Source organism: Canis lupus, chromosome 12 (genome assembly GCF_048164855.1).
Source record: "Canis lupus baileyi chromosome 12, mCanLup2.hap1, whole genome shotgun sequence".
NCBI lineage: Eukaryota > Metazoa > Chordata > Mammalia > Carnivora > Canidae > Canis > Canis lupus.
In genome coordinates this window covers 5,297,963-5,321,953 of record NC_132849.1, presented here as the reverse complement: position 1 = coordinate 5,321,953, position 23,991 = coordinate 5,297,963, and the positions used below count along the sequence as shown (strand labels likewise).

General features: G+C 48.9%; 2 protein-coding genes and 1 long non-coding RNA gene across 7 annotated transcripts; 2 read left to right on the top strand and 1 right to left on the bottom strand.

Annotated features, from left to right (window-relative positions):
• Positions 1–509: 509 nt before the first annotated feature.
• On the top strand, positions 510–14,371 carry TARS2 (threonyl-tRNA synthetase 2, mitochondrial). 4 transcript variants are annotated; one of them, XR_012004051.1, is made up of 18 exons: positions 510–658; positions 954–1,150; positions 1,461–1,584; positions 2,925–3,049; positions 3,994–4,111; positions 4,225–4,289; positions 4,554–4,632; positions 5,673–5,819; positions 5,978–6,076; positions 6,349–6,566; positions 7,053–7,215; positions 7,440–7,577; positions 7,751–7,828; positions 9,490–9,590; positions 9,799–9,896; positions 10,049–10,121; positions 10,704–10,818; positions 14,005–14,371. XR_012004051.1 is itself a non-coding variant. In XM_072769341.1 (18 exons), the coding sequence occupies exons 1-18, from the start codon at positions 593–595 to the stop codon at positions 14,151–14,153; spliced, it is 2,157 nt and encodes a 718-aa protein (XP_072625442.1). In that variant the 5' UTR covers positions 510–592; the 3' UTR covers positions 14,154–14,371. The 4 variants fall into 4 exon arrangements, 2 of the variants coding, with proteins under 2 accessions (XP_072625442.1, XP_072625441.1); XM_072769341.1 differs by having other exon boundaries at positions 9,795–9,896; XR_012004050.1 differs by having other exon boundaries at positions 518–667.
• On the bottom strand, positions 2,455–7,269 carry LOC140600966 (uncharacterized). Of its 2 annotated transcripts, XR_012004053.1 has the most exons (4): positions 7,069–7,269; positions 6,732–6,808; positions 2,913–3,035; positions 2,455–2,590 (listed from the first exon to the last, which is right to left on the bottom strand). It is a non-coding gene; the product is annotated as an uncharacterized lncRNA (long non-coding RNA). The 2 variants fall into 2 exon arrangements; XR_012004052.1 differs by lacking the exon at positions 2,455–2,590 and having other exon boundaries at positions 2,630–3,035; positions 7,069–7,262.
• A 268-nt stretch (positions 14,372–14,639) lies between the features above and the next one.
• ECM1 (extracellular matrix protein 1) lies at positions 14,640–20,616 on the top strand. Its single transcript, XM_072769342.1, is given in 11 exon segments — positions 14,640–15,252; positions 16,420–16,482; positions 16,556–16,657; positions 16,820–16,900; positions 16,997–17,074; positions 17,776–18,098; positions 18,368–18,742; positions 19,256–19,476; positions 19,642–19,729; positions 20,141–20,318; positions 20,321–20,616. Coding segments are annotated over 11 exon segments (1,629 nt in total). The 5' UTR covers positions 14,640–15,182; the 3' UTR covers positions 20,371–20,616.
• Positions 20,617–23,991: the final 3,375 nt, after the last annotated feature.

Below are 23,991 nucleotides of genomic sequence, written 5' to 3'. Positions count from 1 at the left end.
ATTGTGGCGAGGCACGGTTTCCATAAAGTTAACCTCAGCAGTTGGAAGTTTTATTATTATTCCCATTTTATAGATGAGGAAATTGAAGCTTAGAATAAATTAAACAATCCACCCAAAATTCCACAGTGAATGGCAGACAGATCTAAGATTTACAGTGTCAGGTTCCAAGGACTATGCTCTTACCTCTTTTCTACCTGCCAGTAAAGACTATGTAAAAACCTATGGTTAAAAGGAAATGACTAGCTCCTCTTTCCCGTCCGTTTTTCTCCCACTGTCATTTCTCAGGCGTTTTCCTGCCCCTGTCCTCAAAGTTGCAGAATACGTTATTGCTACTTTGGGCTGGGATTTCAGGTTTCGGGATTGCGGGTGTGTGTAACAGTTTAGGTCTTCCGCTCACCCGGAACCACCCGCACCGCGGCTCGCTCTGTGTGGGGCGTACCTCTGCGGATTTCCTGAAGGCGGGCCCAGACTAGAGTGGCAGCCTCAGGAGCCCATAGGCATGGGCGGTGTTGGGCCAGCAGCCAATGAGGAATCCGGTGAAGGAGAAACGGCGACAATTTGTTTAAGGATGTAGGCACCGGTCTGAAGGAACATGGGGTTGTATCGCAGGTGGCGGCAGCTCCGGCTCCCGGTCTTGCAGATCTGCGGGCTACGCACGGTGCGTGAGGTACCCAAAAGTTACGAACCGCTCGAATCCAGCCCAGCTGGAGATGTAGGCTCTCAGCCCAGCCGGACACCCCTACCCCTGGACGGGCTTCCCAAGTCCTTAGGTGCAGCCATCTTTTCCCTAGGGTCAACGGGTGGCGGAACAAGGGCTCCCAGCCCTGTGTCACCCAGTCCTCTTTCAGACGAGGGATCGGGACCAAGACCACTTCCATGCCCTCATCTCCCACCAGCCCCAAGCCCAAAAAGGAATGATGGACCCTGTTACCTCCTAGCATCTTTCCCTCCAGGCAACGGTGCCGAACCCTCCACATTGGTTGGCAGAGCGGCGTGGCCTTTTTGAGGAGCTATGGACTGCTCAGGTGAAGAGGTTAGCGAGCAGGTCACAGAAAGAACGGCAGACTATTAAGATAACCCTCCCTGGAGGCCAAAAGGTGGACGCTGTGGCATGGAACACGACTCCTTACCAACTAGCCCAGCAGATGAGGTACCAGACCCACCAGGAGTATCCTGTCTCTGTACTTCGCAGGACTTGAGTGGGGAATGAAAATTCTGTTTGTTTCTCTTCCATTCTTCTCAAGATCGCCTTTTCCTGAGTTTTCATTTTTATCTGCATTAGTTTCAGAGTGCCTACCCTTCATTTATTATCCATCAGGAAAAGCAATTATAGATTTTGTTGCTCTGGTTACACCTTTCCCCATTTGCAAATTTGGAGTTGTTGAGAGATTAGTCCCTCTCTTCCCCTGTGGATTGTAACCATGTCTTTTTCTTTATCCTCACCCCTCCCTTCCACCAAGTTCAACAGTGGCAGATACTGTAGTGGCTGCTCAGGTGAATGGAGAGCTTTATGATCTGGAGCGACCCTTGGAGACAGATTCTGACCTCAAATTTCTGACATTTAGTTCTGCAGAGGGCAAAGCAGTAAGTTTCTTTGTTTTTGGGAATGCCATAACAACCAAACTAAGGGATATGTGTATATTTTAAAGATCTTATTTATTTGACAGCATGCACAAGCAGGGAGAGTGGCAGGCAGAGGGAGAGGGAGAAGCAGGCTCCCTGCTGAGCAGGAAGCCTGATGCAGGACTTGATCCCAGGACCCTGGGATCATGACCTTAGCCGAAGGCAGATGCTTAACTGAGCCGCTCAAGCGCCCCAATATGTATTTTTTAATTTAAAGGTTTACTTATTTTAAAAAGAGAAAGAGATGTGGGGAGGTACAGAGGGGCAGAGGGAGAAAGAGAGAATCCCAAGCAGTCTCTGCGCAGAGCACAGAGTCTGACACAGGGCTCCATTTCAGGACCCTGAGATCACAACCTGAGCCCAAACCATGAATAGGACACTTAACAAACTGCATCACTCAGGAGTACCTAAACTAAGTGATATTTAAGTAGACATATTTCTAGTATTTCTTTTGCCTCAGTTTCTCCATTTGCAATTAGGAGGGAGACATACCACAGATAGCTTGTCTTGACTAGCCCTGCCTAAGCTAGAAACTTATGAGGGACGCCTGGGTGGCTCAGTCAGTTAAGTGTCTGCCTTCAGCTCAAGTCATGATCCCGGGGTCCTGGGATTGAGGACTCAAGTCAGGCTCCATGCTCAGCAGGGAGCCTACTCTCCCCTTCCCCACTCTGCCTGCTTCTGCTCACGCTCTCTCTCTGTCAAATAAAAACGTAAAATCTTAAAAAACAGCTTATGATGAAAGTTTTCAGACTGGGTCTATTAAGTAGACATCATTTGTGCTAGTAGAGAGGAGGGATCATAAGCTGAAAATAGAAGGATATAATGCCAGTTCAGTCCATTTGATTTTATAGACATAAACATTATAAGTTATCTGTAGCATATATTTTTTAATTCTAACTTGGCTTCCACCGCTGACCTCCTTCCCACTTTGTCTTCTTCAGGTCAGCTTAGGTAATATGGACCTCATCTATTAGGATCCAGAAAAATGGAATTTTGTCACCTACAAGTGGTGACAAACCATAGAAAAGGGGTTGCATCACACCTGATTCCTGGGATAGAAAAAAATAGAACTCAAAGACCAAACAGAGCCCTATCTTAAGAAGGTAGTTTACTCTGAAGCCCTAAAGGGGGTTGTTATAGGACCAACAAAAGAAGATTCGGCTTGTGCTTTTGAGCTCCAGGACTGGGAAGCACCAAGGAGTGGCGCTGGGGGTTTTCTGTAGAAGAGCCATACTGATTTCACACCAGCTTCTCTGAGGGCTTGAGGGAGGAGGGTATGAATTCCTTACTTGTGAACCCAGGTGTTCTGGCACTCCAGCACCCACGTCCTTGGGGCAGCAGCTGAACAACTCCTTGGTGCTGTCCTCTGCCGAGGTCCAAGTACAGAATGTGGCTTCTACCATGATTTCTTCCTGGGAAAGGAGCGGTGAGTAGTGCAAGAAAAGAGAATGATTCTGGGGTGGTTTCTTTTTTAGATATTTAACTGTGTTTTATTTAATTTTTCAACTTTTTAGAGTATAATTCATAAAGTAATATATTTAAAGTGTATAGTGCTCACTTTGATAGCACCTATACTAGAGTGTGCAATGTGAGGGGAACCTGGCTGGCTCAGTCAGAAGAGCATGTAACTTCATTTTGGGGTTGTGAGTTCAAGCCCCATGTTGGGTGTAGAAATGACATAAACAAACAAACAAACAAACAAAATTTTAAATATAAAAAAGTGTACAACCTGATAATTTGATGTTTGTATACATTGTGAAAGGATTCTCACAATTGGGTTGATTAAGTGTGTGTATGTATAAATGCTTAAGGTTTACTCTTATAAATTTTAATATATAAACAAAACAGAATTATCAGTTATAGTCACCATACTATACATTAACTCCTCAAACCTGATTCATTTTATAACTGAGTGTGTACCCTTTCACAGGGGTGGTTTCTGCCCCCTTTTTCTGGGGTGTCAGGCATGTTCAGTTTGGAGGAGAACGTTTGGGGAAAGGCTTCTAAAGGCCTCAGCTGTGACATTGGTGCCATTTTCTCCACTGGTCTGTGCCTTTCTTTTCCTGTCTAGCTCTGCTTGAAATTCTCTAGTCTTTATGAATTCTTTAATTTTACTTCATCCTTCATTACTGTGGCTCCATTTTTGTCCATTCATATTGCCTGCGTCCAGCTTTTAATTTCATACATAGAGCTTTTGCTCCTGCTGGAAAATTTATACCTGATTTCCTAATTATGTTTTCTCTCAGTTTGTCTCTCTTTGCCAATAATTCTGAATGTCTCTGGAGAGCAGGATTTCACCTCCGATCAGCAGGTTTGGCACCAGGTGATGCTTTTCAGCAGATGCAGGCCAACCAACTATCTTCTTTTCAGGACAGTCCGGGGCTCAGAGCTGCCTGCTCTGGAGCAGATTTGCCAAGAACTTGTAGCTGCTGCTCACCCCTTCCGGAGGTTAGAGGTGTCCCAGGATCAGCTTCGCCAGCTATTCAAGGTAGGGTAGAGGGGCACACATTTAGGAGGAAGATCCAGAAGCATGAGGGAAGAGGTAGCTCTCTTCCAGGACATCTTTATGGGAATAAAGACTTATCCTCACTCTCTTTCCAGGATAACCCCTTTAAGCTTCGCCTGATTGAAGAGAAAGTGACAGGTCCCACAGCAACAGTATATGGGTGAGAGTTGTCAAAATGGACAGAAAGAGGGAGAGGCGGGATGCACCAAAGAAGCCCAGAGATGGGATGAGGGAAAGAAGGTAGAAAGTAATCTGTTCCTCCAGAAAAGGAATAGGAACAAGAAATAATTTTATCTCCCATTGTTCTTGCTCCCTCTGTAGAATAGTTCTTTACTTTCTTTCCTGTCTACTAAAAGCCGTGAGAGGGAGAAGACTAGAAGCTCAAGAATTTGAGAACCACTAAGTGGCCTCTTCTTTCTCCCAGGTGTGGCATGCTGGTTGATCTTTGCCGGGGCCCCCACCTTCGGCATACTGGACAGATTGGAGGACTGAAGCTGCTAACGGTCAGTTGTGAGGGCAGGGTTAGGTTGAGACTCCTGTGTTCACTGGGATAAGCTGAGGAATAGGGAAGATGATCTCTTAGCCCCTCTTTCCTCTTATAGCTGAATGAGGAATCCAGAAGGAGAAAGATTTTTCATTCGTACCTTCTGCAAACTCCCAGTCTGAAGGCAGATGCTGGGCACCCTGCTGGGGCCCAGAAGCCAATTCACATTCTGTAGTTGGACCTCGGTGGTAGGGAGATAGAGAGGGAATATGTGAACAAGTTGGACAAGGTCACATAGGGGAGGCTTCTGTGGAGAGAGGGTATATACAACACCATTTGAAAGGTGCAGGGAGTATACCGTAAGTTAAAGGCATGCTTTTTATGAAAATACTGTTCCTGGGTCAGGCAAGTTATTTATTAGGTGGAATGGGAGTTGGGAGCAAGGGGAGAGGCAGGTATATACAGCCAAAAGCCCTGGACTGAAAACCTAGCCATCTGTGCTTAGTCCTAGCTCTCCCACCAGTGAAGTATATGGCCTTGGGTGAATCTCCTTACTCATTTTCCCCATCTCAAAATAAGGTTATTGTTATTCTTTTCCTGCCAATAAATCCACATCACTGAGACAGAGTCAGTTAACACAGGAAAAAGTGTGAGGAAAAACTAAAAGTGCTATAAAACACAGGCAATTTCTTATTAAATTGTTCAAGAAAAGAGCAAGCAGAGGCATTTGAATTTCATGTGGCTAAGAAGAGTAGGACATAGTGTGGGAGATTGATAAGTGGATGGATAGATGGACATTTGACCAGAGCTTAGAGTTACTCCCATGAGCAGTCACTGATTAGAAGTTGGGGGATGCGGGAGCATCTCTAAGGCTATAAACATGGCAGGGAGTCTGGGGGGATAGTAGTCTGGTGAAGGCAATGGGAAACGGAGTGAACACTGAGACGGGACAATTGTGCTTAAGCTCAGTATCAGATTAGCATCATTGAAGGAGAGCTTAGGTGCCTGCAGTCCCACCCCCCCACCATCTTCCCTTTGACTCCCTGTGTCCTCTCATAGAACTCCTCATCCCTGTGGAGGTCTTCGGGTACTCCAGAGACACTGCAACGAGTGTCAGGGATCTCCTTTCCCACAGTAGAGGAGCTGAGGGCCTGGGAAGAATGGAAGGGGGAAGCGGAGTTACGGGACCACCGACGCATTGGGAAGGTACAGAGATTGGGAGAAGGGGAGTTGGTGTGAGGGAATCTGATGGCAAAGTTGGGAGCAGATTCCAAATCCAAGAGATTGAGCAGCTCCATCAGTTTCTTCTGGATTCCAAAGTCCTCACTTTCTCCCTTGAGTGACACTGCCATTCCTGCGCACAGGCACAGGAGCTCTTCTTCTTTCATGAACTGAGCCCCGGGAGCTGCTTCTTCCTGCCTCGAGGGACAAGGGTGTATAATGCACTGGTGGCTTTTATCAGGGTAAGGGGGACCCACGTGGAGAAGAAGGAAGTCCAGGGAGGAAATTGAGGCCCAGAAGAGGCAAGTGTTAAAAGAGCGAGATTAAACATAAACATTGTAAAGTGCAGGTGACCTTTAACAAGGTCCTAGGAATGTGTGGTCCACAGGATGGGAGTGCAGAAAGAGAATATGGTACTTAACAGATTGTGGCTAAGATCTCAGGAGAATCATATCCCTGCCACCCTGCCTCCTCCCCCAGTCACTCTGACCTGTGTCTATATCCTCCTCTGCAGGCCGAGTACACCCGTCGTGGTTTCTCAGAAGTGAAAACCCCCACACTGTTTTCGGCGAAACTCTGGGAACTGTCAGGACACTGGGAACATTATCAGGAAGATATGTTTGTCCTGCAGCCCCCAGGCTCTGACAGGCTTGCCAGCTCCCTGAGTGTCTGCTCTACCAGCCATTCCACAGACACGCTTGCCCTCAAGCCCATGAACTGCCCTGCACATTGGTGAGATAGGAGTCAGGAGGTCTAGGTCCTCCCAGGGCTGGGATAGGCAACCAAGTTGTCAAATATGAAGTAAGAGGAAGCACCTTGGCAGAGCCCTGGGACACCTGATTTGTGTTCTGAATCTGCCCTTCAGCTAACCATGTGGAGTTGGGAAAACCATCTTACCTCCCTAAGTCTTAGTCCCTTTGTGTAACGTCTGGAGTTTGGAACTGCTGTCCAAAGTTCCTCTTTCACCTCAGTCGCTGTAACAGAATAGCAGCACAGTAAATGAGGTCTGCTACTGTTGTTTCTAAGAAATGAACTTTCAAACAGGTCAGGTTCAAACTGTGCTGAGTGGGGTGGACAGGACTCAGTGGGAGGGCATGCCAAGGCTGGAGAGGTTGTTCAATAAGGGGCAGAGAGAGGAAGCAAGCACATTACATAGAGGGACGGTCTGCAGGGGCTACTTTTTCCTGTGGCCCTGACCCTCCCATACCCCATCTTTAGCCTGATGTTCGCTCACCGGCCCAGATCCTGGCGAGAGCTGCCTCTGCGACTGGCAGACTTTGGGGTCCTGCACCGGGCCGAGGCCTCTGGTAGTCTGGGGGGACTGACCCGGCTGCGGTGCTTCCAGCAGGATGATGCTCACATCTTCTGTGCACCAGATCAGGTGACCTTTCCCCAGCTCCACCAGAGCAGTTCTAAGCCACTTTCTGTGTTCCGTACGAACTGCCAACATTCCCAACTGCCAGTCGCCCTCTTCGTATACTACAACTTGGTTACATGGGAGCCCTAACCATTCTCTATGTTTTTGCCTTGTGTTTCCTCCCCCAAACTCCCATCATTCCTGCACTTGGTAGTGTACAGCTCACCCACTGTTTTTTCTGCCTCCAGCTTGAAGAAGAGATCCAAGGCTGTCTTGATTTCCTGCGTTCTGTCTATGCTGTCCTTGGCTTCTCCTTCCGCCTGGCACTATCCACCCGGCCGTCTGGCTTCCTGGGAGAGTCTTGCCTTTGGGACCAGGCTGAGCAGGTAAGCAGGTGAAGAGGCAGATAAACCACTCCATCATAGGGGTGGGGGAGATAGTAATCAGGGTCCTCCTTAGGGGCATATGCTAAGCAGGTCATTTGTTGGGGACTGGAAGGCTCTATTGCTCATAAACTCTAAGATGACACATTCCTCTCTTATCTCATTCCCTCTGAAAGGTCCTTCAACGGGCCCTGGAAGAATTTGGAGAACCCTGGGACCTCAAACCTGGAGATGGTGCATTTTATGGGCCTAAGGTATGTAGGGAACCCTGCTAAGAGTTTTATTTATTCATCTCTTGTTTTGTTTTATTACATATTTAATAGGCACAAAGGAGTATTTTTAAACTTGTCTAGGATATAAAGAAGAGCAGTATGTCTCCTGCCCACGTGGAGCTTATGATCTTGTGAAGGGTGTGGGAGGTAAATAGGCATTTTGGGGCCACCGAATCCACACTGTATAGGTATCAAGGAAGCATGTCACTCAGGAGGGTCAGGAAAGGCTTCTTGCGGGATAATAACCTGGAAGGTCATTATTGGCCAGGTACGGGAAATTCCAGAGCAGGCTGAGGGCAGGGTAAAAACTTGCAGGGCAAGCTGGAAGAAGTTAGGGGGAAAAAGGACTGGAAAGTGTCTGCTAGGTTCAGTGAAAAGGCTGTTAGATGTTGAAGGACCATTTTTGGTAAAGTAGGCTGGAGTTGGGAGTCAGAGGTGAAAAATGAACTTAACTCTTTTGAGAATTTTGGCTCTTGAAAAAGCAAAGGAGAGTAGCCAAAGGGGCCTGGGTAGTCAAAAGAGATTTTGATAAAGGGAGAAATTTGAGAATGTTTAAGTGTTCAGATGAAAGAGAATCTGTTTGGGTCTAAGAGAAGTAGAAGTTGTAGAGGGGTTTCAGTAGAGGGAATTTCCTGGTGAGGCTTGAGGAGTAGGATTGAGAGCCTTCAAGAGACCACCTTTGCCATTGTTCCGGAGGCAGGAAGAAAGGTGGGGGTACATGCAAGGAAGTCTAGGTGTGGTGACAGGAAATGGAGACATTTTTCCATCTCGTGACATCATTATCTGATTTCACTGTGAGATAGGAGACAGGATCATTTGCTGAGATGGGAGTAGGGCAGAGGGGGAGTTGGCAGTGAGGGCAATGACAATAGGAAGAAGAGAAAGCTTGAAAATCCTTGAGAACAGGACACAAAACTGACTTGGGCAGCAGAGGATTGCTAACAATAGCGAGGGCCCAGTTGAGGTTCAAAACAGGGACTAGCATGGTGGCAGCAGTCCCCATTTATGCATTTGTGTGGTATAGGACATGTTGGGCAGCTCTGAGGGGTTCTGTTGCAGGGCCAAGGAGGTGGGAGGCAAGAGTGCCACCAGGTTGGGGTATTGCCATGGAGATGTGACAGGAGAACAATGGTAGAAGGGAACCAGGTTCCATCTGCATGCGGAAAGAAAGGTGGGTAGGGGCTGTGAATGGGAAGGAAAAAGAGGAGTTAAGGAACCTAGAAATTGAAGAGCCATTGGTAGGAATAATTGTCAGAGCCAAAAGACCAAAAGATAGTAATCAGAGCAGGGTGTGTGATGCACTATTGCAGAGGTGCAGCCATTCTGAGCAATGACAAGATGAAGGCTGTATCCATGCATGAGTGCACATGAAGATCTTTGAGATGACAAGCTTAAGGAATTCAGAGGCCAGGGTGTGGGTGGGTCATTCATGTCGGTGTTGATGTCCCTTAAAGTTCTGCCATTACTGAGTAGAAAGAGCCACCGCTGGAGTGCCCAATGAGTGAATTAGAGTATATTAAAGCTGTGTGATAAGTCTCCCTAAACAGCCTGGGATGTGGGTAGGTAGAGGGTGGGTGGTACATTCAGTAGAGGGTATATGCTGCTTCTGGTTGCTCTTCTGCCCTCCCGTCTGTCTCTTCCAGATTGATGTGCACCTCCATGATGCCCTGGGCCGGCCTCATCAGTGTGGCACAATCCAGCTTGACTTCCAGCTGCCTCTGAGATTTGACCTCCAGTACAAGGGGTACAGAACCTTGCCCCATCTCCTTTTCCCTTGGCTGCCAACAGAATAGGTGGAAATCAACTTTCCCCAAAAATGAAACCCCAATCCTCTACACCTTTGCTGGAGCTGAATATTTCTTGGAAACCTGAATATTTCTTGGAAACCTTTTGGGTGCACATTTTGTGCACTTTCTTTATTCCATTCATCTCCCTTTTTCCCTCCAAGGCAGGCGGGAGTCCTGGAGCATCCAGTCCTCATTCACCGAGCAGTGCTAGGTTCTGTGGAAAGGATGTTGGGAGTGCTGGCGGAAAGCTATGGGGGAAAATGGTGAGACCGCTGGCCCCAGATTTCTGTTAGTGCATGCTCCAGATCCTGGTCTCCTCAGACTCCCTCTTCCATTTTCCTCTCAAGTCGACTCTGTAGCCACACTCATGGTCAAAGCCAGAGTAAATAGTTTACCTTCCTCTTGTCTCCACCAGGCCATTGTGGCTGTCGCCGTTCCAGGTAGTGGTCATCCCCGTGGGAGCTGAGCAAGAGGAATATGCCAGGGAGGTGAGGGGAAGCAGGGCTGTGTGCACAGGCGCTGAAGCAGGACTAGCTGTAGTCCAGGGCTGAGCAATGGGTAGGCCGGGGTGGGCTATTCACACAGACTAGCACTTGGAGCCCAAGGCTGGGCTCAAATGGTTGCCAGCCTTTATGCTAGAAATTCCACATCGAGAGATGCCTGTGGAGATCCGTGAAAATTAAACAAATTAACAAATGTTAAACTCTGACAGCAGAGTACTTGGCACAAAAGGGGCTTAGAGAAATGTTGGTTTTGTGTTTGCTTTCTAGAGAGAAGTAAGAATATGGATGGTACCAGAGTCAAGTAGCTGGTTGGGTGGCTCTGTGGCTACAGCAGGCAGAATTGGGGAATTGGTGACAAGCTTGCCTCCAGAAGGAGGCAGACCAAACTACAGGGCTAGGGAGGGGCCTTGGTGTAGAGATGAACAAGGAGTGGTTGTCCACAGGAAATGAGAGGCTTAAGGCAGAGGACGGAGGAACAGATCCAGTGCATGGAGAAGATTGGTTTTAGACTATTCTAGCTCCTCAGCTTTCAGTTCCTGTCATCAAACCTCTGCCTCTCTGCCCCAGGCACAGCAGAGGCTACAGGCTGCAGGACTGGTTTGTGACCTGGACGCCGACTCAGGACTGACCCTCAGCCGGCGAGTCCGCCGGGCTCAGCTCGCCCACTACAACTTTCAGTTCGGTAAGAAACCAACAGCACATGCACTCGGAGCCCTGCACTCTCCCACTGGCCTCTTGCACTGCTCTTTCCTATTAAATTTGGTCATCTGCATATTTGGGTTAATTACTGAGCTGGATTCAGGACACCTGAGCCATTTGGACCCTAGGGTCCTTCACCGCCCTGGCAACCAGTTCTAATCCTCAGAAGAATTTTTCTTTTTTCCTACTACTGATTTATTCTTTGCATTTGTGCCAAGTCATAGAGAATTATGTCACAGGCACGAAAAGCACTTTTTTACTAACACGTAGTATAGAATATTCTCAGCAGAACAAAAAATATATATAAAATCACAGACATTTGAGAAAACATTTGATGAGATTTAGGTTATTACAACATATGGTAAATAGTGAGCACCTTCAAGACTAAGGCTGGGGTTTTTATGTAGCCAGCCAGTATTTGAATTTTACCTGCTGGGCCCATATTTTCAGACATCTCCACTAAAGTGCCCCCCCCCCCTTTTTTAAGATCTTTTTTTTATTAATTTATTCATGAGAGACACAGAAAGAGAGGCAGAGACACAGGCAGAGGGAGAAGTAGGCTCCATGCAGGGAGCCTGATGTGGGACTCGATCCCGAGTCTCCAGGATCACGCCCCAGGCTGCAGGCGGCGCTAAACCGCTGCGCCACTGGGACTGCCCTAAAGTGCCCCTTAATCTTGAGCTGGGATAGTGTGAACCACATTGGCTCTGGGGATATTGCCCAAAGCTATCAGCATTTTGCTGCAAAAATAGCATTTCTTTTTAGACTCACGTTTTATCCTTTTAATTTTTGTATATTTTGCTGGTTATTCTTAATTATATACATAGTAACTTTAACATTAATCTTATTTTTTTTTAAGATTTTATTTATTCCTGAGAGATAGAGAGAGGCAGAGACACAGGCAGAGGGGGAAGCAGGCTCCATGCAGGGAGCCCGATGTGGGACTCCATCCCATCCCCTGTCTCCAGGACCACGCCCTTGGCTGAAGTCGGCGCTAAACCGCTGAGCCACTGGGGCTGCCCCATTAATCTATTTTTTTAATTAAATTTTAAAAATTTTAATTGTAGTATAGTTGACACACAATGTTACGTTAATTTCAGGTTTGCAGCATAATGATTTGATGCGTCTATACATTACTAGGTGCTCATCACAATAAATGTAGCTACCATCTATCTGCATATAATGTTATATTATTGACTATCTCTATGCTATATGTTTCATCACTGTGGTTTACTTATTTTATAATTGGAAGTTTATATCTCTATTCCCCTTCACCTATTCTGCCCATGCTCCTACCCTGCTCCCCTCTGGCAACCATCACTTTTTTGGTTCTCTGTATTTATGAGACTGTTTCTGTTGGGAGAGTGTGTGTATGTATTCATTTGTTTTGTGTTTTAGATTCCATGTAAAAGTGAAATCATACAGGGTACCTGGCTGTATCCATGTGTCTGTTGATGGCCACTTGGGGTTGCTTCCATATATTGGCAATATATATTTTTAAGATTTGTTTATTCGTGAACCCTCCATCCTGTTTTCTGTAGTAGCTGCACCAGCTTGCATTCCCACCAAGGGTCCCTTTTCTCCCCATCCTTGCCAACACGTGTTATTTCTTGTCTTCTTTATGACGGAGAGACAGAGAGAGAGAGAGGCAGCAGCGCAGGCAGGCAGAGACTCAGGCAGGCAGAGGGAGAAGCAGGCTTCCTGCAGGGAGCCCGACATGGTACTCAACATGGGACTTGATCTTGGGTCTCCAGGATCATGCCCTGGGCTGAAGGCGGCACTAAACCGTTGAGCCACCCAGGCTGCCCCTCTTGTCTTCTTGATACTAGCCATTCTGACTGGTGTGAGGTGATAACTCATGTGGTTTTGATTTGCACTTCTGTGATAATTAGTGTTGTTAAGCATCTTTTTAAGTGCCTGGTGGCCATCTGTATGTCATCTTTGGAAAAATGTCTATTTAGGCCCTCTGCCTATTTTCAACTATGACTGTTGGGGGTTTTTTGGTGTTGAATTGTAGGAGTTCTTTATATATTTTGAATATTAACCTCTTACCAGGTATATCATTTGCCAATATCTTCCTCCATTCAATAGGTTGCCTTTTCATTGTGTTGATAGTTTCCTTTGCTATGCAAAGCTTTTTTAGCTTGATGTGGTCTCAGTAATTTATTTTTGGTTTTATTTCTCTTGCCTGAGGAGACACATCCAGAATAAAGTTGCTAATGCCGGTGTCCAAGATATCACCACCTATGTTTTCTTCTAGGAGTTTTATGGTTTCAGGAAAACAGTTTTCTTTTTTTTTTTAAGATTTCTTTTAATTTTTTTTTTTAATTTATGATAGTCACACACAGAGAGAGAGAGGCAGAGACACAGGGAGAGGGAGAAGCAGGCTCCATGCACCGGGAGCCCGATGTGGGATTCGATCCAGAGTCTCCAGGATCGCGCCCTGGGCCAAAGGCAGGCGCTAAACCGCTGCGCCACCCAGGGATCCCAGGAAAACAGTTTTCATCCTAGCTTTTGATGTCTGTTAGGTTAATTAACCAAAGGAGCATTACAGAGAAAGGGACAGGACAAATTAATAAGGTGTTAATTAGTTAGCTTTGTTTATTCTACACCCAGAGGGAGTCAACCCTAAGGAATGATGAGAAAGACCTTGAGTAAACTCAGGCCACCTTGTTCCTTTTTTTCATTTCTCCACTCAGAGCTCTGTCTTGAAGACAAGGAACAGAAACGCCTCTTACTAAGGTTACTCAGTTCTCTCGTTTTACACTCTCACTCACCCAATGGCACTTAGAGCAAGTTGCCCCATTACCCCCTGGACTTGCCTTGAGCTTTGTGCCCCTACCACCTTCCCCTCTCTCTAATGTCCAAACATACAGTTTCTGAGTCTGCTTCTTGGTCTGTTTGTCTTTCTCTGGCTTACCCCACTATCTGTACTCCCTAGGCTCCTTACTAAAAGTGCTAAGGCATGTGGAGCATGTCTGGAACATTTCCTTATTTCATCAGGATGATCGGGGAACTGGAGAGCAGGAGGCATCTAAGTATCTCCTTTTCCTGAACTATATCTGGGCTGTGCTCTCACTCTTCCTAAAGATTCAGGTCTCTTGAATGTTTGCATATTCCATGTGGATAAGTGTACCCTGACAATCCCACACCTCCCCTCTTCCTGCAGTGGTTGGCCAGAAAGAGCAGAGTAAGAAAACAGTGAACATTCGGACTCGAGATAACCGCCAGCTCGGGGAGCGGGACTTGACTGAGGCTGTGCAACGGCTGCTGGAGCTCCAGAACACCAGGGTCTCAGATGCTGAGGAAGTGTTCTGAGCTTTTGTGTATGGATGCGGCAGGAGCTGCCTGCCTCCCTCCATGCAGGAGAGCTACCTCACTGCCAGAATCTAGAGGCACCCCCCCCCAAACCCCCTCAGAATCATGTGGAGGCATGAGTTGGCTCTCCTGGAAAGTCATTTGATGTGGGGAATGCTGTAGCTGTTTGGATGTGGGGAGAGTGAAAGTATAAAGAATAAACTTGAAGCTCTCAGGTATGTGTCTTCATCTTCATCTCTGACTCCTAAGCAGAGGATAAAAGGGAGTTTAACTCTGCCTCTCTCTTTTGTCCCGGGGCCCTGGCGAAACAGAGAGGAGGTAGCCGTGGCCTCTCACCAGTAGGGGGCTTTTGGGGTAGCTGTCCTGTCCCCCACCCTGGACTCCTTCGTACCCTGTTTCCTCAACCCCAGTCTAGCAGGTTGTACTGCTCCACAGCGGGCAGCATGCACAGAGGAACTGAGGCATAAAATGACATCTCAACATCTTTTTTTTTTTTTTTTTAAGATTTTATTTATTTACTTGAGAGAGAGGGTGCCCAAGCCAGGGGGAGGATCAGAGGGAAAGCAGACTGCTCACTGAGCAGGGAGCCCAACTCTGAGCTCAATCCCAGCATGCTGAAATCCTGACCTGAGCCAAAGGCAGACAGACACCTAACCAACTGAGCCACCCAGGTGCCCCATGTCTCACCATCTCTTACTCCATGAGTTTCAGAATCCATTTCTCTGGGGATCAGAAGAATGCTCTCCTCCCCTCAGCTCTGTTCTCCTCAGTCCTCTTAGGAGGCTGCAGGGTGAATTTGGGAGGAGTGGCTGCCAGAGGAGGAGCAGCTGGGACTGAGTCATGGCAGGAAATAGGAGGGAGGGAGTTATCCCCAGATAGCCGTATAAAAGGAGAAGGAACCAGCCCTAAGGTTCACAACAGCCGTAACAGCAACTGGAGAAGCAGGCTCCCAGCAGCCCAGCCCTTCAAATCCAGATCTACCTGAGACGACCCACCTCCTGGGTGCCACTGGCCAGTCTTTGCCCCAGGATGGGGACCATGTCCGGAGCAGCCTTGGTCTTGGCCTGTCTGGCTGTTACTTCTGTAGCCTCTGCAGGAGGTGAGTTGGGGTTGGAGCCAGCTCTTGGGAAGAGGCCCTGGCCAGTGTGGGCCTGGAGCCAGGGGCCAGTCATCCCCTAAATGGTTCATCACCAGCAGGGTGATTGTATACTTGGCCTTGCATTTCTGAGCAGACTTAGGGTGGGCCTGGGCCCTAGAGCCTTTAACCAGGGAGGGGAGCAGGTGCACCAAAGGAGAGCAGTTCCTAGAGATTGCTGCCGGGAGACATGAAATTGAAGTCAAATGGACAGCTCTTCAGTAGGCAGGTGGATTCCCAGAGTGAGGGAGGTTCTGCCTCAGGAAGATAGATACAGGGCCATCAGGCAGAGGAGGGAGAAGGAATGGGACCCCCAGGCGGCTCAAAACTGGTTTACTGACCCAGAGAGCCTTGGCTGACTCCTTGCCCGGTTAGGAGAGGAGTTGAGAGGGTGTCCATCCACAGGGGATCAGACGCAGTCACTGACACCTCTGCTGGATGCTGGACAAAATGCTTCCAAGGGAAACTTGATATTTGGTCCGTATCTCTGTAAAACCCGTGTCATTGTCCCGCCTACATGCTAGTCTTCTATGACAGATCAGCTACAGACGATTCCTTTCCCTGTGGCTATGGGGCGATTTGCCTCAGAAATTCTGAGTCCTCCCACTCTCCAGGTCCTAAATTGAGACCTAAGCTAAGGAGGATCTGAGACCAGCTGTAGGGGAGGCACAAAGTTCAGGGTGGGCTCCTTATCAGGAGGCCCACAGATGTTTAAAGGGCCTAAGGAGGTGAGCAAAGGAAGCCCCAACCACTTCAAAGTCCAGAGAGAGGCTGAGAGGAAGCAAGCCCAGAAGCCCTGAGGGAGAGACACTGACAGGAGATTGGGGCCTCCACCACCCCACACCCCCTACCCTTAACCCAATATGTCCCATTCCCTTTAGTCTAGACTCAGGAGACCCAAGGCTTTGAGCCTGGTGGAGGTGAGGCTGTCTCAGAACCCGATTGGTCATGCCTAGGTCGGTTTGGGTGGAGTGGATCCATCCGGAGACAAGGGATAGGAGGAATACAGAAGGGCTTCTGGTGTCTTAGTCATCTTGTCTACACTCTTGACATCTACTGTCCTTGTATCCTGTGCTTGGAGCCAAGAAAGGGCTCCTCAAAACCACCCATGATTCACCCTTCATCTCCCAGGCTCCAAGGCTCCAGGGAAGAGGGAGATGGGGCCTGAGCCCCTTGCCTATCACATTCAAGAAGGTAAGAGTGTGGGGGAGCATGGGATGGGGGACCAGGAGAAGCTCAATTCTGACCATCTCCCTCTTACCTCTAGTTGGCTATGCAGCACCCCCCTCCCCACCCCGGACCCAAGCCCTCTCCTTGGATCACCCTGCCACCCCTCAGCATGACTTTCACTCTGTGGGACAGAGTGAAGGTAAGTCCAGCACGCACCCTCACACCCTTTCCAGTTACCCCTCCCAGGTTTCTAGTCTGGACCACTTCCTATTCTCCAGGTGGGGAGCGGGAGAAGGCCCTGCCCACTCCTTGCCCTGATTAGAAGAAGGGGTGGTCTGCTCACACACTTCCCCTTCTGTAGTGCAGCCCCTTCCCTCTCTAGAAGCTGTCCGTGCTCCAGAGGAGGAGCTGCCCCCTCGCCAGCTCCCTGTGGAAAAGAAAGGTGAGTTCTTGCCCATTTCCTCCCTCTCAGCCCACAACCATCTTACTGACCTCAGTCTGATCCTTGCTTCTTCGTGCCTTCATTCCTGTCTTGTAGTGGATCCCCCTCTCCCTCAGGAAGCCATCCCCCAAGAAGAGCTGCCCCGTCCCCAGGTCCCTGTTGAACAGGAGGAAAGTAAGTGACTCCCTCTCCTCTTTACCTCCTGCCTGTCGAGCATGGGCTTTGTAGGCTCTGCCCCTCACTAGCTGTGTAAGTTTGGGTAAGTCACCTCTCCAAGCCTTAATTTCCTCATCTGTAAAAATGAGGAAATACGACCTATTTTATAAAGTTATGAGATTAAATGGCATAAAAGTAGCATTTATTTTTCACTTGCTTCTGTACTGACTTCCTCTTCATGAGTGGTAACTGGCCAGGTCCCCCTCTTCGAGCCCATCCCAACTTGGCTTCTGCTTACACATCCCCTTCTATCCCAGTAGACCCACCTTTCCCACTTCAAGAGGAAATGACCTTCCCATCTAAGCAGAGAGAGGGTGAGTGACAGCTCCTGTCTGGTCTGTCCATCCCTCTGCTTTAGTGCTCAGGATCCTGGGGAGGGAGGGCAGGAGCTGGTGCGTCTTGTAGGGGCTATAAAGGTAACATGTTTCTTGCCCCAGTTCTCTTTCCTTTCCATCAGTCATTCTGAAGGTTAAAGCCACCAGTTCATTTCTATGTCTTTCTCCCCCATATCTTCCCAACCCTTTCTCATTAACCCCAATTTCCTTTAATCCTACCAGCTCATTCAGACTTTCTCTGCCTCCCTACTCATTCCCTTTTCTTTTTTTTTCTTTTCTTTTTTTTTTTTCATTCCCTTTTCCATGGTGTTTTTCCCGTTCTAGAAAAGCCAGCTCCTCCCATGGACTGGAGCTCTCCTGAGCCTGAGTCTTGGAATCCAGCCCAACACTGCCAACAGGGCCGACCCCGAGGGGGCTGGGGCCACCGGCTGGATGGCTTCCCCCCTGGGCAGCCATCTCCAGACAACGTGGACCAGATCTGCCTTCCTAATCGTCAGCGTGTGGTATATGGCCCCTGGAACCTGCCACAGTCTGGCTTCTCCCACCTTACTCGCCAGGGTGAAACCCTCAATTTGCTGGAGACTAGATATTCCCGCTGCTGCCGCTGTCACAGCCACACAAACCGCTTGGACTGTGCAAAACTCGTGGTAAGGATTGGGCTGTTGATGCCAAGGGTGTCTTTTAACCTCCAGACGGTATGTGTGTGTTTGAAGGACTAGAGGCCTAGGCCTGGGTATGTAGGAAACTCAGGTCCCTTTTCTTGGCCCTCCCTTGGGCCTCCCCAGTGTGCTGGGAGGGCAGAGGACAGCCTCTGTGTCTTTCTTATCTACCTGTCCAGGGTCCTTTTCTGGAACCTGGGAGGAAGACAGGAATGTGGACAATGGGCTGCTGGGCTGATCCATCCCTCTTGCTCTAGTGGGAGGACGCAATGACCCGATTCTGTGAGGCCGAGTTCTCGGTCAAGACCCGACCCCACCGGTGCTGCAAACAGCAGGGGGAGGCTCGATTCTCCTGCTTCCAGGAGGAAGCCCCCCGGCCACACTACCAGCTCCGGGCCTGCCCCAGCCACCAGCCTGGTATTTCCTCGGGCCCTGAGCTGCCTTTCCCCCCGGGGGTACCCACACTGGACAACATCAAGAACATCTGCCACCTAAGACGCTTCCGTTCTGTGCCACGCAACCTCCCAGCTACTGACCCCATCCAAAGACAGCTGCAGACATTGATCCAGCTAGAGGGGGAGTTTCAGCGCTGCTGTCGGCAGGGAAACAACCACACCTGTACATGGAAGGCTGTAAGTGGGTGTCCCAGTCCCAAGAGCCTGTCTGCCTGCCTGCCTGTCTCCGACTTCTGATCCTGCTGGTCCGTTCATCCATGCGCCTCCCCATGTGAGCACGTCTGCCCGTTCATCTTCTTGCAAGTGTCCGTCCATCCATTGTATTGGTCATCTAAGTCTGTTCATCTTGAGCCTTCATCCTGTACTCCTGGCCTCATCCACCCGTGATCCTACACATGTACCCATGTGCCACCCATCCATCCAGCTCTGGTTTATCTGACCCCCTTGTCTACCATCCCAGCTCATCTCCTGTGGTCAGCTCCAAGCCTCATTTGTGCTTCCATCCTTCTGCCTCCCCAACACCGTACATCCACAGCTGCCAAATCCTTGCCCTCTGGTTCTTTGCCCTTCCCTTTAGGCACCTGTGGCCAGGTCCCTCATCTCATAGCATAGGGCAGTAAGGGGAGCAGAGGGTCAGAAGAGAAGGAACCAAGCGTGCAGGCATCTGACTTCCCTTTCTCTGGCCCACAGTGGGAGGAAGCCCTTGATGGATACTGTGATCGGGAACAGGCTATAAAGACCCACCACCACTCCTGTTGCCACCACCCTCCTAGCCCTGCCCGCGATGAGTGCTTTGCCCGTCAGGCGCCATACCCCAACTATGACCGGGACATCCTGACCCTTGATTTCAGCCAAGTTACCCCCAACCTCATGCAACATCTCTGTGGAAATGGAAGACTTCTCACCAAGCAGTGAGTCTTGCCCAATTCTTCCTCAACTCTCTTCCCTTCCCCCAAACCTCTCCTCTGGGGCACCCTCTGGGGCATTCTTGTTAGGAGCAAAACCATAATCTCCACCATTTTGATGCCTAGGAATGCCTAAAGACCCTGACCCCTTCCTCTTTCCCATCAATATAGTAAACAGATTCCTGGGCTGATCCGGAACATGACTGCCCACTGCTGTGACCTGCCATTTCCAGAGCAGGCCTGCTGTGCTGAGGAGGAGGTGAGTGGGGGCAGCAGGAGGTCATAGTTTCCAAAGAAAGGCAGAGGAGTGGGGAGAGAAGGCTAGAACTGCAGGCTACCCCTTCTCTTTAATACCTCAGACCTGCCCACAGAAAGAACTAGTGGAGAAGATCTTTTCTTGATTCCAGAAATCTTCATTCCTGACCTGATCTGCTCCCCACCTCTGGGTTCTTATTACACTTTTTCTGGGCCTCAAGCTTCAGGCATTTCCAGATGTGCCCTTATATCTGTCACAAGGAATCTAGCTGTGCAAGGCAGCCTTGCACTCTCTCTGGGCTCCAAGGAGGCAGCACTAGAAGTTGAGGGAAGGGGAACTTTGAACACCGAAGTATTGATGCTTGACCTCAGACACCTCCCACCCCATCATCTCTGCTTTACTTTTCTCTTTCAGAAATCGGCCTTCATTGCAGACTTGTGTGGTTCCCGACGTAACTTCTGGCGAGACTCTGCCCTCTGCTGTAACCTGAATCCTGGAGATGAACAGACCAACTGCTTCAACACTTATTATCTGAGGAATGTGGCTCTAGTGGCTGGAGACAATGGGGATGCCAAGGGTCAGGGGGAGAAGGGCCAACTCGGGGAAGAAATATCAGCCCCACCCCTGAGCCCAAAGAAGAATGAGTCACCCCAGAGCCTTGGAGGATCAGATTGGGGGAACCCCACCCTCCTTGAACACTCATTACAGTAAACACCTCTTGGATTTGGCATCCTCATTGTCTTTAACATCTCACATACAAACACACCCTCCTAAGCCTGCTTGGATTTTCTTCAGTGACTGGCCCCTGAGGCCCACTGCCCTGCCCCTACTGACTGAGCAGAACCATTCCATAGGCTATGATGGTACCATAACTAAACGGCTTAACTTCACTATTTGTCATCTTGAACTTATTCACATACTTCAAAAGGAGAGCCACCTTGTTAGCTAGCTATCATCATTTAAAGAAAAACATATGGTTTTGTGTCTTTGGTGAGCTCCAAAAGTACCACAGCCCAGCCTAATATTTTTTACTTTGTTTTACTTAGGGGGAGGAGGAGCAGAGAGAGAGAGAATCTTAAGCAGACTCTGCTGAGAGCAAGGCTGGTTGTGGGGCTAGATCTCATAACCCTGAGATTATGAAATCAAGACTCCAGTGGTTAACGGACTGAGCCACCCAGGCACCCCCAAGCCTAACATTTTAAAATCTCCATTTTTGATCCTTATAGTCCATGCCTTGATTCATTTGATATCCATTTATTGAACATTTAGTGTGCACTGTGCTAGACCAAAGGATATACATCCAGAAAACAGCTCCTTCTGTCAAGTTGCTCAAATCCCAGGAGCCTAGCAGGTGTGTTGTATAGGGCTGTCAGATTGCCAGTATTCTCGGGGCACCAGATAAGATGGTCCAGAAGTGGGAGCAGGGCTGAGGGCAATAGGAGTACACTGGGGAAAGCTGTGGGATTGAGGTCGGAGCTTCTCCAGAAGTACAAAGTGCAAATGGCAGAGACAGTCCAGGCCGAAGGACCATTCAGGCAGAGAAGCACAAAGCCTGAGAGGACCTGAGGCTTTGGTGGCCTCCTCTGGAGATGTAGCTGGCATCGTAAGCAGGATGTAATTACGAATGCCTCATCTGCAAGGGTTTAAAGTGGATCTTGGCGCCCACAGAAGCACTGGTCGTTTCAAGCAGATTTGCCTTTTCCAACCTCTAGTGGACAGCCAGCCAACTCTCCAGCTCGGAAAGTATCGGGCCCCTGCCTGAGGGGAGGGGGCTGGGCCACAGGGTGGCAGGACTCTTCAGCCCCTGGAGGCTGTCCCCAAGAAACCAGAGCTGAAAGGATCGAAATGAAGACTCCAGAAAGTGGGGCTTTCCCGGCCCCAGTCACGGCGGAGGAGGGTGAGGCAGAGACCGCCGTCCCGACCCACCCTGAAACAGGCAGAAACCCAACGGCTCCCAGGCGCCCGCCGCTCCCTCGGAGCCTCTCAGCTACTTTATTTATACTTTGCCGGAACACTGCTTCTAGGCACGCTGCGCCTCAGCCGCTCCGTGGCCTTGTCCGTCGGCACGAGGCCCAATCAGCGAGCGAGAGCCGCGCTGGGTCCCGCCCCTGCGGCCTTAGCGCTGGGGGGTCACGCGCTGGAACAGCGTCACTGCGCCTGCGCAGATGTCCGTGGAAGTCTCGCGATCTTCCGGCCTCCTCCGGGACCCGGGACCAGGCACGAGAGGCAGGCCCCTGCTCCCCTCACCTCTCGGGTACGCCTGCGCACCGGGCCGGGGGTCCGACTGGCGCTGGCGGGGAGAGGGCGGCGCTGCCGGCAGGGAAGTCTCTAAAGGGCTCGTTCCCTTCGGGAGCTTCTCGGAGATGCTTTACGGCGGCACTTGCAAGGCGCAGTGCCAAGAGCTGCGTGGCGGGGGGGGAAGGGGGGGTCGGAAAGGTAGGGCCATGTTCCCAGCTCCTAAGTGGTGTCAGTCTAGGGACGGACTGAGAGGGAGCCGGGGGAGCGGCAGAAGCAGCGGTCATGAAAGAGTATTGGGCGCTTAGACTGTAAGCCTCGTGAGCTGAGAGTTCAAAGAAGTAATTCGTTCCAGGGATCAGGGCTTGGGTAGAACGAACGAAAGGAGGAGCAGGTTTTAACAGGAGGATGATAATGAGTTCAGTTTTGGATCTTCAGGAGCTGGTGTCTTTAGTGAAAGCACCTTAAGAAGGAAGATTAAAGCCACCTTCTAGGAGTGCCCGGGTGGCTCAGTCAGATGGGCCTCTGATTTGGACTTGGGTCATGATCTCTATGTCCTGGGATCGAGCCCCATGTCCGGCTTCCTGGGCGGGGTAGTCTGCCTGAACCCCTCCATCTCCATCTCCCTCTGCCCTTTCCCTCTCTCCCCTGCTTGTGCTCTTTGTCTCTCTCGCAAATAAATAAAATCTTAAAAAAAAAAAAAAAGCGCCGCATTCTATGGGCCCCTGGCTCGCTCAGTCAGAAAAGCATGTGACTCTTGATCTCAGGAGTTTAAGAGTTTAAACCCTATGTTAGGTGTAGGGATTACTTTAAAAATAAGTACCGTTTTTTTTTTTTAAGACCCAATTCTAGGGAATTGAATATGAATGGGAGGTGAAGAAGAGATGGCAGCTTGTGCAGCCTCTTTATTATTTTTTAAAAGATTTTATTTATTTGACAGAGAGCACAAGCATGGGGAAGGGGAGAGGAAGAGGGAGAAGCAGACTCCCTCCTCAGCCGGAGCTCCTTGTGGACGCAATCCCAGATCCATAGGGTCTGTGACCTTAGCTGAAGAGAGTTGCTTAATCGACCAAGCCACCTAGGTGACCCCAGCCTGCTCTCTAAATGTACTTCTGTACTCTATCTAGATCAGTAGCCTACTAGACATGATACTTGGAAGCCTCTTAGATACCACAAATTCAACATATTCAAAAATGAATTCCTCTGGGTAAGTGGGAAGATATGAAAAAAGAAAATATAACAGTAAGTGAGTTGTAGAAATTTGATGGTAGGTATGTGGGTGTCCACTATATAATCTGTCAATTTCTCTGCATTTTTGAAATTTTTCATAAAATATTGAGAAAAATAAGGAATCATCTCTACCCTCCATCTGTTCCTACCTCAGTGGGCCCCATCTCAATAAACTGACCCACCCACCATCTACTCAGTTGTTTAGGCAAGAGATATGAGGATATCATTCTTCAATTAATCTTTCTCCCTCTTCCTTCTATTCCAGTGAGTCACCAAATCTCCTAAATATCTCTTAAAACCATCAACAGTGGAGTTGTACCTTACACCAAGGTTAGGTTCTTTTTTTTTCCCCCAAGGTTAGGTTCTAAAGTCAGTACATAAGACAAAAGTTACATAGTTAACATAACCTTTGGAAATCTCTTAAAGTATCCAGAAAAGACAGTGGCCATAGTCTTGTGTACATAACTCTGTACAAAAAAATGTATGTACAAGTTTATATGTATATGGTAGGTTGCAGGATGTAACAGGATAAACAGTAGGACGTTAAGATATTTTTAACTTCATAAAAAAAGATAGTGCTGCATATAGTTGAACAGAGTTGTTAAATGAACACAAGGCCCAAGGACACAGTATTCCTCACCTCTCTAGAGTCTCCACTTACTTCAAACTTCTACCAACCCTAGTTTCCTAGTGCTGTACAATCCATTCTCCAGGCAGAATGACCTGCTAACTGATGTTATCAGGCCACTTCACTGCTTTAAAATACTTCAGGTTTACTTGTTTTCTCTTTATATTTTTAC

Bases quoted from the DNA above. Each gene is read 5' to 3' on its own strand.
- TARS2 (XM_072769340.1), top strand. From the start codon at position 593: ATGGGGTTGTATCGCAGGTGGCGGCAGCTCCGGCTCCCGGTCTTGCAG. The intron at 4,112-4,224 runs GTAGGGTAGAGG...CTCTCTTTCCAG, and splicing joins AGCTTCGCCAGCTATTCAAG to GATAACCCCTTTAAGCTTCG. The intron at 6,567-7,052 runs GTGAGATAGGAG...CCCCATCTTTAG, and splicing joins ATGAACTGCCCTGCACATTG to CCTGATGTTCGCTCACCGGC.